Genomic DNA, 12,559 nt, shown 5'->3' with positions numbered 1-12,559 from the left:
ACTTCCGCTAACGCACTGTGCTCCATTCATACTGATTTGAATCATGTGAATTGAAAACGTGTGCAGCAGTTAGCAGCAAAAATAGTGACTGGCATATTAAGGAATGTAATGAATATGTGGGGCCAAGTTCACGGACCGCTGCTGCAACTGTCCGTACATGTTTCTGGCACTTCGAGAGGTACCGCTTTTCTCGAGGATACACAATTTGCTAATGCTAACCTTCAAATAAAGGGCTTCAGCCCAGGTACGTCCGCAAAAGTGAGTACTGCTCATTAAACAATGATAACGGGAGTAGCGCCGCTGTCGGTCATAGTAGGTTTCGCGCACACTATCTAAACACATCTACCCCAGCAAGCACGGAAACTTACGCCCACTCTTTCGTCAACGTTTCAAGAATAAGTGAATGGGTGAACACTTGAATATATGCGCACTATATACGCACAAAAAGTGACGGTACTACACCGATAGCGCACGAATGGTCGAAGCTGAATGTTTCGTGACGGTCCACAAGAGTAAGCGAGTTACTAGCGATAATACGCATTTGCTACAAGGTATTACAATGTGCAGAACAGCTAGGTTTCAAGTCTTGTGTGCAGCAAGGACAAATAACGGAACTGAGCACACCCACGAGCGATTAGGCAGAAAATGATCAGATACTGACCGCATCGAGGAACCGTACTGAGTCAGAAACGTGACATGCCGCTGCTTAAAATATTTGTCAAATAAAGAACGAAGACCAAAGCGCCATAATACTGATTCAATTCATGAGCGGAAAGTTTGGATAGCTTCGAATACATATTTAGCCCCGCTTTGAGAGCCAGAACCATGTATGCTGCTCGCGCCGTTTGGACAAAGCTTAATCAGCTCTGAAAGCGCTTTTGTATGTTCTCTGAAACTGCGGCCAAAGCTTCGTGTCGTCCCCCCAGTCACTGTCCACGAAGTTTAACAGGTGTTTACTAAACCGCACCGGTCTCATACACATCCATTGTAAACACGGAGGCAACGGAGGCAGTTGAGGCAAGCAATGGACGCGTCACCACGTGATCAAACATGGCAGCGCCCACGGGATCGCCGCGAAAAGGGTCAATACTTAAGTAAATAGCAATGATCTTAAACCTCCCTCTTCCGAATATCCTGTAATTGCGAGTGGTAAACTGCGCTGGAACTACTCACCGCGGTAGTTTAGTTGCCATGGCGTAGCGCTGCTGAGCGCGAGATCGCGGATTCGATTTCGGACGCGGCGGCTGCGTTTCGATGGTGGCGAAATGCAAAAACGCTTATGCACTTCGATTTACTTCGTAGATAGCAGGCCTGTGCACTCTGTTTTATGACACCATACTACTTGCTACTTCGATTTAGGTGCAAGTTAAGAAACTCCAGGTGGTCAAAACTAATCCGGAGTCCCGCACTACGGCGTGCCTCATAATCATATCGGGGTTTTGGCACGTAACACCCCAGAATGTTTTGGGTGCAAAAGCACCAAATGGACCATTAAGCGAAAAAGCCGGCATCTGTCGTCTGGAGCAGCGAAACGGCACCTAAATTCCCATTGGCTACGACCTCACGTCACGTGCGCGCCTCGGCGGAGCAAAGCGGGCGAAAGGGAACACCTGCTGCTGGGCTGGCGCGTCAGGTGTTGCGTGAGGGGAGAAGGCATCGCCGCGACGCCATGTCACCCTCGCTCTCGCTCTCGGAAGCCTGTGTTATCCGCGCGTTCCTTGTCCGCGCAAGCTCTCGCCTGCGTTCTAATTTCGCCTCAGTAATCGCTATAAAGAAATTAATGTATAAAAACAATAAATTTGAAAGGAAAACCGTTGGCGATAGTGAGTTTCTAACTTACGACGTCACCTCAGAAGCAGAGTGTCTTACCCATGTGGCTAAACCAGCGCCTCGTAGATAGCAGGCCTGTGCACTCTGTTTTATGACATCATGCTACTTGCACCAAAATTTCCATTGCCAATCCTGGCATGACGAAATCGGTGACGGCAAAATCACCAAGGCTTACTCGGGAGCGGCCCCATTAGATTATGTGGCAGTCGGGCAAGGTAACATGACGTCACGGATCGAAGTGCACGGGCGTTGTGCTATCTAGGAGGCGTCGGCCAAGCATCTCAACGCGCTCGCTTGCCAGCTAGGAGTTCGTAACTCGAAGGACCGCTTAGCGGCGTTCAATTGGGCATTATAATGCTTTCACATTCTCAGCTTATAAGAAGTGCTTAGGTGTCCTCAGATTTTTAATGCATTGTTTACTCCATGATTTTATTTTGCGTTCTTTTTTTTTTTTCTTTTCTTGTTTTCCTTCTGATCACTTTTCATGACATATTCATATTTGAGTAGGTTCAATAAACTAAACCCTGTAAACCAGTCTAAGAGCTCCGTACATGTCCCTATAATGGATGTATGAGCTACTTTGTAACGCCTTCATGCCAAATGCACTGTTTGTCTCCAGGAGGGTGGGCCTCGTCAGGTAGTGAGCCTTTAGCTTACTCCCTGAAGTGGCGATGTATGCTGTACACTTGTTGCATGTACAAGTGAAATTCAATAATTGTTTTAAACATTTGCTTCAATAAGGCAGAAAACTTTAACGCTGAAAAGAATGGAAGTGCAAGGATTACTACAACCAGGGAACATTATAGGCTGGTGATACACTGTAGCCGTAATAATACAAACAATAAAAATTGTTTATATGCCGGACCAAGTGCATCAGCAGTTGGGTTCACATCTGTGCCAAGGTCATGTGACAATATAGAGCTAGAGGAGGTGTAGAGTAGAATTCGTTGCTTATGCTAATGCAGATAGGAGCGCAGTGGTGATTTTAGGATTTCATACTGAAGTGCGAGTATCTAAACGTGACTTGCGCAAAGGGCCATGTAGCTTCTGTACAACAGGCACCAAAAAAATAAAAGTAGTCATTCGTCGCTTCGCTAACATCACACAAACTGTGCAAAACATGCAGAGATCTATCATCGCAGTATCGGGCAGTAATCCCAAGGCATTCGCCCTGATCGACGACCTGCTTGTTCACGATAACGACTGCACCAACGAAGGTGAGTGAACTAAACCTTCACGTGTAACATTTTCTCTGATATTTTGTTACCCTGGTAGGTACTATATTGTTAGCTTGAGCACCAGGCTGTCTAGTTTATCGGAAGAGACTTGTTCTAGTAGGTCTGTTAAAGCATTAATGTGGTAAATTTCTCTCGTAATTTAAGACATTGAAGTAGTATATTTAATTTGCGCTTTAAAGGTTTGGACGCCACCACCATAAATTGTTTAAGGTGTACAGACTGATTACATTTACATCAAGGTGTCGAACTGAAAAAAAAAAATACCGGTTCGCTTCGGGTTCGGATTCAGTGCGCTCCGATTTCGTTCCGGTTGAGTTCCAGTTTGGAGAAATAAAATTTCATAACGGTTCGCGAACCGGTTCGGCACATTAAGCTTTATTCTACCCTATCGCGACATGCTGCACATTGCTATCGACTTGTACACTTGGCGCACGCACAGGCTTTGTAGGGAGGTGGAAGAAAATGGCTTTCGGCACATGGGAGACAGAAATCGATGTTGTTGTTTTACGTGAATATCAATGAGCTTTAATGTACAGTTAGACGGTCATCTTAGGCCGTGTCGTCGAAAGAGTGTGCGGAACTCGCTGTGGTGCCTGGACGAGTCGTCGCTCTTTTCTGCGTTTCTTATTGTTGTAATCTGTACCGAGTACGGGGATAACAGCAGAAGTTCATAGGCGGGCTCGAACAGCGAAAATCTTAAATCGAATGGAATACGAGGACGCAGCGTAGATCCGGGCGTTGAGTTGCTGACAAGGCGGGAAGTGGCCGCGCGGTTCCGTGCTCGGTCCCTTTTTTTTTAGCAATTTTAGCAATGGCTTTTTTCGAAAATCAGCAATCGAAAAACAGCCGAGGCATCTTGATATAAGAATGAGTAACGACGTTTTTCTCTACAACGTGCAGTTTACAATAGAGTGCACAGATGCGGAGAAATTTCCATGTACATATATATAAAAGACAGACCTAATTAGAAAGCCAGTTTCTGCACAGTTTCTTAGCTTCCACTGCTTGACAGAAGCATAGTAAGTTCTATTTTCTTTTGCTTCAAGTAATTACTACTGGACTAGTGGTGAGTAAGCTGTGGCATGAGACATAAGGCGTCTTCATATTTTATTACATAAATAACAACTACAAACTTCTAATCTGCAGCATAGAAAAAAGCCAGCAAGTGACATTTTCCTCAATTTATAGTGTTCTTTAAAATAAAGGTAGGTAAGGACATTGATGCTTCGGAAAAATGAACAAGGGCAGCTTGCGCTCAATGCCGCGGCGATCTTCTTTGTGCAATCGCATGTGTGGCGCAGAGCCTTGTGCTGACTATTATAAACACTGACAAAATTGTACAAATCGCCCACATTGTGTCCCTGGATTGATTTTTAGAAATCGAAGAGCGCGTTGTACTCTGCTTCGAGACGCCAAACGTGCGTTTAACCATGGCACGCAGCAAACGCGAATTTCATGTGCCGGTTAGACCTGTTGGCACGCGCACTGAGAATATGATAGCGGCATCCAGTAGCAACTGCTGTGTTACTGTTACAAGAAGCGGAGCTGATGAAACAGTTGCTTTTCATATTTTCCATTCTCGAGGTCACCATATCCTTTGTTGTCTATCTCCTGGCATGTGCGTTTTACTTTTTATCTAGTAATCGCATACCTGTCACCCTGGGAACATTAAAATTCGTAAAAATCCCGCAGACATGCCCTCCTTGGGGGGAGGGGCAAGAGAGAGAATATTGTTATTTTGTTTTGTTTTTTTCTTAGCCTTGTGCGCCCACCTCTTGCGGGATACATACGCTACTTATTACAAGATAGATGCGCAAACAAACCGCGACATACTTTGAACAGCATTAAACTCACAACCAGCGGCACATTCCTTTTGCGATAAGTGAATTTTGCAGCGACTTTGGTGTTGCCGATTTTGCCTGGTATAGAAATTTGCCCGCACGAAGCAAGTACCCCACTAGTGTCCTCTGACCGTAAGAAGATATCCGAGAATATCTTCGGAGGCGAACGAGTGAAACTTTCTCACGAACAGAATTTCCCGTAAAATTGAAACACGAGGCCAAATTCGTAAGCTTTACAAAAAATTCGGGAGAGTTAGCAGAGTTAGCAGTCCAGTAATAGTAGCGAGCTGACTTAACGCCCGAAGCGGGACCTTTAACAGAAACGGTGGTTGTGCGGCACACTTGAAACAGCGTTTCGGCCGCAGGACACAACTGGCATGGCCGAGTTCGCAAGTGCCAGCGGATCTGCCGAGGTGGCCGTATAGTTATCAGCACATACCTATATATAGTTATCCACATTTTCGTTCATAACGCAACTCTTGAGCCATAACGAGTTCTCGTGGGGTGCGCCGACTGAAAAGTAATTACTTCAAATAATCGATTATGTATTTAGCACCTGTTTGCATCATATATGCTTGAACCGTAACTTACAGCCGTTATTATTATTTTTATTGGGGGGGGGGGGGGGGGGGTCCGGTTCGGTTTGGGTTCTAGCGCTTTCTAAGAATATCGGTTCGGGTTCGGGTTCAGTTCGACACCCTGACTTAGATAATATGAAACCTAACAGTAAAACATAAATATTATTTGCAAACTATCAAAAGCGCCCTACTCTATGGCGGATCAATCAGCTGTTTAAGCATTCCCTATTGTAACGTAACTGTTATTAAAACGGTTGGCCAATATATTTGTCGCTTCCACTCCTGTTTTAACCACATCTGTTTGTGCAGATTTGGTGAGCCCTGTTTGCTCATATTGGTGTGATAAGGCTATGACCAAGCATGTGCAAGTCCAGTTATAAAGATATGCTGAGTGGAACAGCTTTGCAATGCACTGTAGCTAGTTTATCTTTAATATCGTCGTGAATCAGACCGTGGACGCGTATTGTAATATTTGTGTAGCTAATACAAAAAGCGCTCCTCCCAAACGCAGCCACTTCTTATTTCAGGAGACGTTTCCACAGTTACGACAGCGAGCACAGCAAAAATTGTGACTGCTGGAGCAACCACACACTTTGGAACTACCGTCGTTCCCACATCAACAGAGGCAGTGGTCAACCCGCACGTTACTAATGTTGAAGGAAAGGCACAACCGATAGCCCCTTCAACGATGTTTATGACAACTGCATCCTCATCTTCTATCGGCACCACGACGTCCTCATTCGTGCCTTCAGCGGTTCCCACCACGTACGTGTCCACCGCCGCAGGGTCGACCTGTGGCAAAGGCATGTTCAGCTGCCGCGACGGCACACACTGTGTTCCTGCACTGCTCCTCTGTGATGGCGTTCGAGACTGCCCCAATGGAGCTGACGAACTCTGCGGTAATTTACATTTGGTCATGGACATAACACCTTCTAAAACCTACTATATTTAAATGGCCGAACGCTTAGTGGAGAGAACTTTTAGGCACTTACAAGCACACGTCTTGCATGTTGGTGCAATCAGGTCAAATTAAAGTACGCGTTCCATTCCATGCGTAGGAGACCACGAATTCTGCCCTGGTGGTCATTACTTCTGCCGGAAGCCATCAACATGTCTCAATGCATACAAGCTCTGCGATGGTCGTGAAGACTGCAGCGACGGATCTGACGAGATTCTCTGCAATGGTGCGTATTGTAGCTTGGCACGGAATGACACGCACCAGCTGGTTAAATAAAAAAAAATGTACAGTGTGAATATGGCCTGTCTATGTTAGCTGAATCAACATTTTGCCCAATTATTAGTACTCACCTGTCTTTGTTGCGGTGCAATAATAGGGACACTATATTCAAAGTGGCATCGGCTTAATTAATATAAGCATCAGGAAAGGGCAAAGGCTAAATGTGAAAACGATAGTTCGTTCATTATCATGACGTAGCTTTAGACTTTTAATTCTTGTAAACTTTTCACACTTACCTCCATACCCTACTGCAATGGTTGCCTCTGTATAGCTGAATAAAAGGCAGGTTGCGCATTTCTTTGCCGTGTAGGATCAATATGTTTTGTTGGCTATTTGTGTAGATTTTATATCATCGCTGTGATTTCATATCTTAGTGGTGCATCCACTTTGTTTGCGCAAATCACTTTCACCTAGCTGTTAGTTGTTGCGTGTAACTGGGTATTATGTATTGGTTCACGATGCTGCGGTGTGCATTCAGCTAACTGAATGACCGTCGCCTTAGCGAATTGTGACGGCGGGAAACAGTGCTGGGTAACGTTACGCCTTGAAGCATTGACTGCTTGAAACTCGGAGTCATCGAACTACGCACACAGCTTTGAAATACACGCCCTAGTGCAACTCCTAGGGCCCTAATGCGCGAAATTTAAGATCAACTCCGACGCCTACTCTATAATATGTTCGTGGCGCATCTAGCCAGCTGTGTTACTTGGAGCACAATGCAAGGTCAATAATTGTTGTGGTGTGTACGTTAAATTCTTTTTGCTGTTTTCTTGGCACAGACTGCCCAGGTTACTTCTGCCGCAACGATGGAAATTGCAGCTTCCATACAATAACTGGAGCACCAGAATGCATGTGCAAGGCCAGTTTTCAAGGCAATCGATGTCAGAAAAAGCTCGTGGAAGATACTTCGCCAGACTCAAGGGCAACAGGTATCCTGCAGTTTTGTCTCACGTGCTGTATTACTTTCTTCTACTGGTAAAGACGTGTGCCAATGTAGAAGAACATAGGCACACGTTCGTGCAGAAGCACGCACACAGGGAGCCCACCGAGGTCTAAAAATACTATATACTAGTGCACTATATATAGGAGAATGCGACAAAAAGCCTGCTGTTGATTCCTCTGCGGGTCAAGTCGCTCTATAATATTGCATTCTAGTTGCATAATTACTCAATATTAATTAACCAACTTCGCCAGTCAGATATACATCAAAACTTTCAATGAGAACGTTGTAATATGCGTGTTCGAAGAAACGCCCGATCCAGCAAGGTCTCCTCTTGACCGTGCTATAGTTCTGTCTTTATTATATTGTATACAGTGTCCTTTCAATATAGAAAGTGGCATACAACATAATGAGATTTGTTAATTCGTGCAAAAATGGAGATTGCAGGGCAAGGTGGAAGTTGGGGGAAGGGGTCTGTTAGAATATCACATGGTGGCACCGCCTTTTTTTAAATATAAATAACTAGAGGAGTTGCTGTTTGCCGTTCCCCCGTGATGATTAGTCTATTTCACTTAGTTAATAAAATAAGATAAACATGTTAAAAATAGTATTTCTTGGAATATGTGTTATTTAAATAAAACAAGAATATATATCAACACTAAGGGTAGAAGTCGCCTCGAAAAATTGCAATTCCTCGTGTGGCTGAAGTACATAAGTTTGTTTCAGACGCGCGAATGAGACTCAATTGCACAAGAATAATTGAGACACCCACAGTTGAATTCAATGTAAAGATGCGCGTGCGTGCTCAGTTTCAGGTACAAGCAGTGGCTGGGCGTATGGTGCACCCGTGCTAGTGCTCGTCATCCTGGGTTTCACCACTACAGTGGTCATTTACCTCCGGCGGAAAAGGAGCAAGGAGGTGCGCAGTGAAATGTGAGTGACCAGGCAGTGCGTCGCTTTGAGTCAATGTGTGCAGCAAAGTTGGTCGCATTAGCCTGTGGAGGCGAGTTTTTTCGTTGCGCAAATAACCATTAACACGTGGAAACATCGGGAAATAACTTCTTTCCGGTGCCCTGTACTTTTCACAAGAATTACCAACTCACAACTAGTGTTTTTTCAGTGGTTCTTTCATTGGTGGTGGAATTCTTTGTGCAGCCTCCACAAGCACTTAATGGGATGAACGTGTGAAGCATTACTATCCCACGAGAATTTCACTTTGTCATGCGCTTTATATACATGGTGTATATACGTATCAGTGGCGCAACGATGGGGGGGGGGGGGGGGGGGGGGGGTTGTAACCCCCCCCCCCCTTTCGTTTAACCCCTTTTCTTTCCTTGCGCCTTTGAGTACTGCAACTAAGATGTCAGACGCGCAATCGTCTGCGCACTCGCAAACTTGCGCAAAAGCGCATTTTTTGACAATTTCTTGTGAAGAAATTAAAATTAGTGCTGTTTAGATGGTATTGGCAAACTAAGGCAAACTGTCAACCCCCTCCCCCCCTGGCAGAGATCCTGGGTGCGCTACTGATACGTATGTCAATGAAGTATCACATTCATGTAGCAAGATTTACTGTATAGTCATTTTTTTTTTTTTTTGGGGGGGGGGGGGGGAATCATACCCGGGGAATTTTAGACATTGTCGCTGCGGCCTTCTGTCAAACTTCACTGCAATGCACCACTGTAACTCAATGAGCAGCATTTTTAAAAATTATATTTGAAAGGGTCACCCTAATTGCAACAATTTTCAGCAAGCAACGTCGAGAGGGTACGTCCTTATACTCGTATTAACATGCGTATATACAGCACTTATTCGTAACTTTCCTGCAGCATTATAGCAGTGTTTTAATCCTGACCAAAATTCTGCTATAACGCAGCATAGACGTTACGACTGAGTGCTGTAAATACGTATAAACACTGGTGCGCTGCAGGGAAGTTCGACAGGTAGCAGAAGGGGCAATGTCCGAAACTCCTGGCCATTAATGAATTCTCTGGGCTGTTCATTATATAAGTTGCTTTTGCTTTCTCCAACACTGTCACACTAAATACATTCTTCGTTTACTTGACTTCGTTTACCACTGAAGCAGTGTTCGGCTTACTTTCTATACAATTTATTTTTCCAGAGAGGAGAGCAGACAAGTGACCGTAGAAAATCCAATTTACGGGCTTGAGTTTGGCCAAGTAAGTGGGAATTATGTTGACACTTGTAAATTTATTTGTGGTCTTTCAAAGGTTTACTATGTGGAAAACATACAGTCCGGGCGGGATAAAATTTTATGCCAATTCATTTGAAGCGGCCACCGGTAAGAGTCGCTGGTGGCTGTCATGTCATAACGTTTTATACTGGCTCCACCTGGACAGTGATAACAAGACTCTTCGCTTCATGTCACAGGGTTTCACCGGTTAACGTCACAGAATTTACTCACACGCTCCCAGGAAAAGTTGTCATTGCATAAAATATCCGCCATGGAGAGTGCAAATGGCGGAGGTGCCAGACTTCGTTGCTGAATTACTTCGCGGGGCTATGAAAGCAAGCATGTTATCATGATAGCCAATCAGATGACAGCCCGGGTGATAGCCCGGATGCACGCTGAACGCAGAAGAACCATCTAATCAATATTTTCCCCGATTATCAAGGCCGATGGTAGGCCCAAATGATTAATAAGAAGGGACACCAGTTAGTCGGTAGGCTTATGAGGCGGAAGGCTACAACCAATGACAAAGGTTTCGATAAAACAAAAGCATTCGTGGGTCCGGTTCCTGGTTTGTCTTTCTCTAGTTATGACCACATGATAAATGAGGCATCTTAGTGATGTCCTAATGTTCTCGTCATAGTTTGTACAATCTATGTAAACTTTTGTGTGAAATAAGTATCAATACCAATAATATTATAACTGATACAGGTGTCTTAACGGAACAATGCCATGTCTTCTGTTTAACTTAATTAAATTATGGGGCTTTACGTGCCAAAACCAAGATCTTAATTATTATGAGGCACGCCGTAGTGGGGGACTCCGGAGTAATTTCGACCACCTGGAGTTCTTTAACGTGCACCTAAATATAAGTACATGGGTGTTTTCGCATTTCGCCCCCATCTAAATGCGGTCGCCGCGGCCGGGATTCGATCCTGCGACCTCGATCGTGCTTATTAGCCCAACACCACAGCCACTAAGCAACCACGGCGGGTTGTCTGCTGTTTGTCCAACCCTTATGTTTTTGCAAGGTTAATGTCCGATGACATAAAGGTTACCAAGTCGAGTTTAGATATTAGTCCAAGGTCAGTTGCGCTGGCCATGGTCCGCACATTCGACCATTCTCATCATTTAACCTCTCTGCGTATACAATTTAAATTCCACCTGGTAGTGCCCCTATGTGGGAACCACATGGACAGGAAACTTCTGCACAGGCTGCGAAGAGGACCGGCTCGCGCGTGGCCAGACTGGCGACTACCTTGATGGAGATCTTTGGCTCATTAAAGCGACACAAAGAGCAACGTACACTGAGTCAGTTAAGACTGACAAAGCTTTATTTCAAAACTATTTTCATTGTTTTGGTGGAACAAAGTTCATTATTACAGGAGAAAATGAACGCGAAACTTCTATTTCTTGAATTTCGCGCTGAAACACCAATGCCGGTAGTCAGTGTGACGTCACGGATTTCAAATTATTTTATCGTATTCGGGCCAATTGGCAGCAAGAAAAATTATCTAAATTTGCTAGTTCGGGTTTTTTGTTTCTTTATAGAATGCAAAGTAGTCTTTTCTTACCGAGAAGCAATTAACTATAGCTTAATAGGCGCTGTCGAAATCCATGGCTTCACGGTGAGCTAGCTGGTGCGAGAACTTTTTGGAAAGCGTTGTCACCGATTTATCGTTTTTACGTCTTTTCTGGCTTACAAACCGCAAAGATTCGATGTAAAAGCGGCCGTGTTAATATTTCAGAACCGTAATTTTCTATTTTCTAATTCAGCTTAACTTAATGTTCCTTGGCAGTGTGCCCAGTTCATGGGCTGGTTGTACATCTTGGTAAAGAGCAGGTTTAGCAGCGCGACACGGGGCACCGGAGGAACAACAGCACTCTGTCCTTGTTTCCTTCTATGTCCCGTATCACACTATGAAAATCTGCTCCTAGTATTCTTCTTTAGTTTCCCTTTTAGGGACGCTTCCCACGAACTTGCGAGCGAAGTCCACCGGTACACGTCCATTCGTTGATAACGCGTACACTCGTGTTCATTGCATTCCTACGGATCCCAGTACTTGTATAAAAGCTACATTTCCTCTTTGGCTTAGCACACAGCTTGGAAATGATTCGTGCAGCGTGCACATATCAGTGCACTAACACAACAGTGCCCCCCCCCCCTAAGTTTCAGAATGTGGGTCCTGCAAGCAAGGAATTTTTACAGCGGAGTTGTTATACCCTACTTTCCAGCGGATCGCTGCATGCGTAGACCAAGCGCGTAGACCAAAAACGCCGTAGCCTCGATACAAAGCAAACGCGTGTCGCCGGTGTGCCCCAGCTGCGTTTAATATATATAGCAATGGGTGTGTCTCTTTGGCTGGTGACGTCACGCACTGCATAGTCACGTTATCTCAGTTGCGTTCCGGCCGTGTAATGAGTAGGCCGCGTATTGTGCGGACCGAGGAAGAACAGCATGCCTACGAAGAACGACGGCGAGAGCAGAAGCGGGAATGTGCGCGAAGGCGGCGAGGCTGCCTTCCGCCGCCTTCGCGCCCATATTCCCGCTCAAGAATCGTTACAGAACTCATGGCCGTCTACCATAGCGACCACAAAGCTATCGTCACCTTAGTAACAAAATAATAAAGACGGTAAAAAAGGACAATTCATGTGGTATGTGTCTTTATTTAAATCAATATAGTCTATCACCATATATACAGCTCCG

General features: G+C 44.9%; 1 protein-coding gene across 1 annotated transcript in view; it reads left to right on the top strand.

The window, feature by feature from the left end:
• LOC119434430 (MAM and LDL-receptor class A domain-containing protein 1-like) overlaps nucleotides 1–12,559 on the top strand; it is a 51,004-nt gene that overhangs the window by 37,357 nt on the left and 1,088 nt on the right. Inside the window, exons 5-10 of the mRNA XM_049671929.1 lie at nucleotides 2,957–3,047; nucleotides 6,015–6,386; nucleotides 6,546–6,671; nucleotides 7,504–7,653; nucleotides 8,474–8,597; nucleotides 9,784–9,841. Of these exons, the coding sequence (XP_049527886.1) occupies nucleotides 6,176–6,386; nucleotides 6,546–6,671; nucleotides 7,504–7,653; nucleotides 8,474–8,597; nucleotides 9,784–9,841 (669 nt within the window). The 5' untranslated portion in view covers nucleotides 2,957–3,047; nucleotides 6,015–6,175. The remainder of the gene's footprint in view (nucleotides 1–2,956; nucleotides 3,048–6,014; nucleotides 6,387–6,545; nucleotides 6,672–7,503; nucleotides 7,654–8,473; nucleotides 8,598–9,783; nucleotides 9,842–12,559) is intronic.

This window comes from Dermacentor silvarum, chromosome 1, assembly GCF_013339745.2.
Source record: "Dermacentor silvarum isolate Dsil-2018 chromosome 1, BIME_Dsil_1.4, whole genome shotgun sequence".
Taxonomy (NCBI): Eukaryota; Metazoa; Arthropoda; class Arachnida; order Ixodida; family Ixodidae; genus Dermacentor; species Dermacentor silvarum.
The sequence above is the reverse complement of the archived record's forward strand: the minus strand, read 5'-3'. Positions and strand labels throughout refer to the sequence as shown.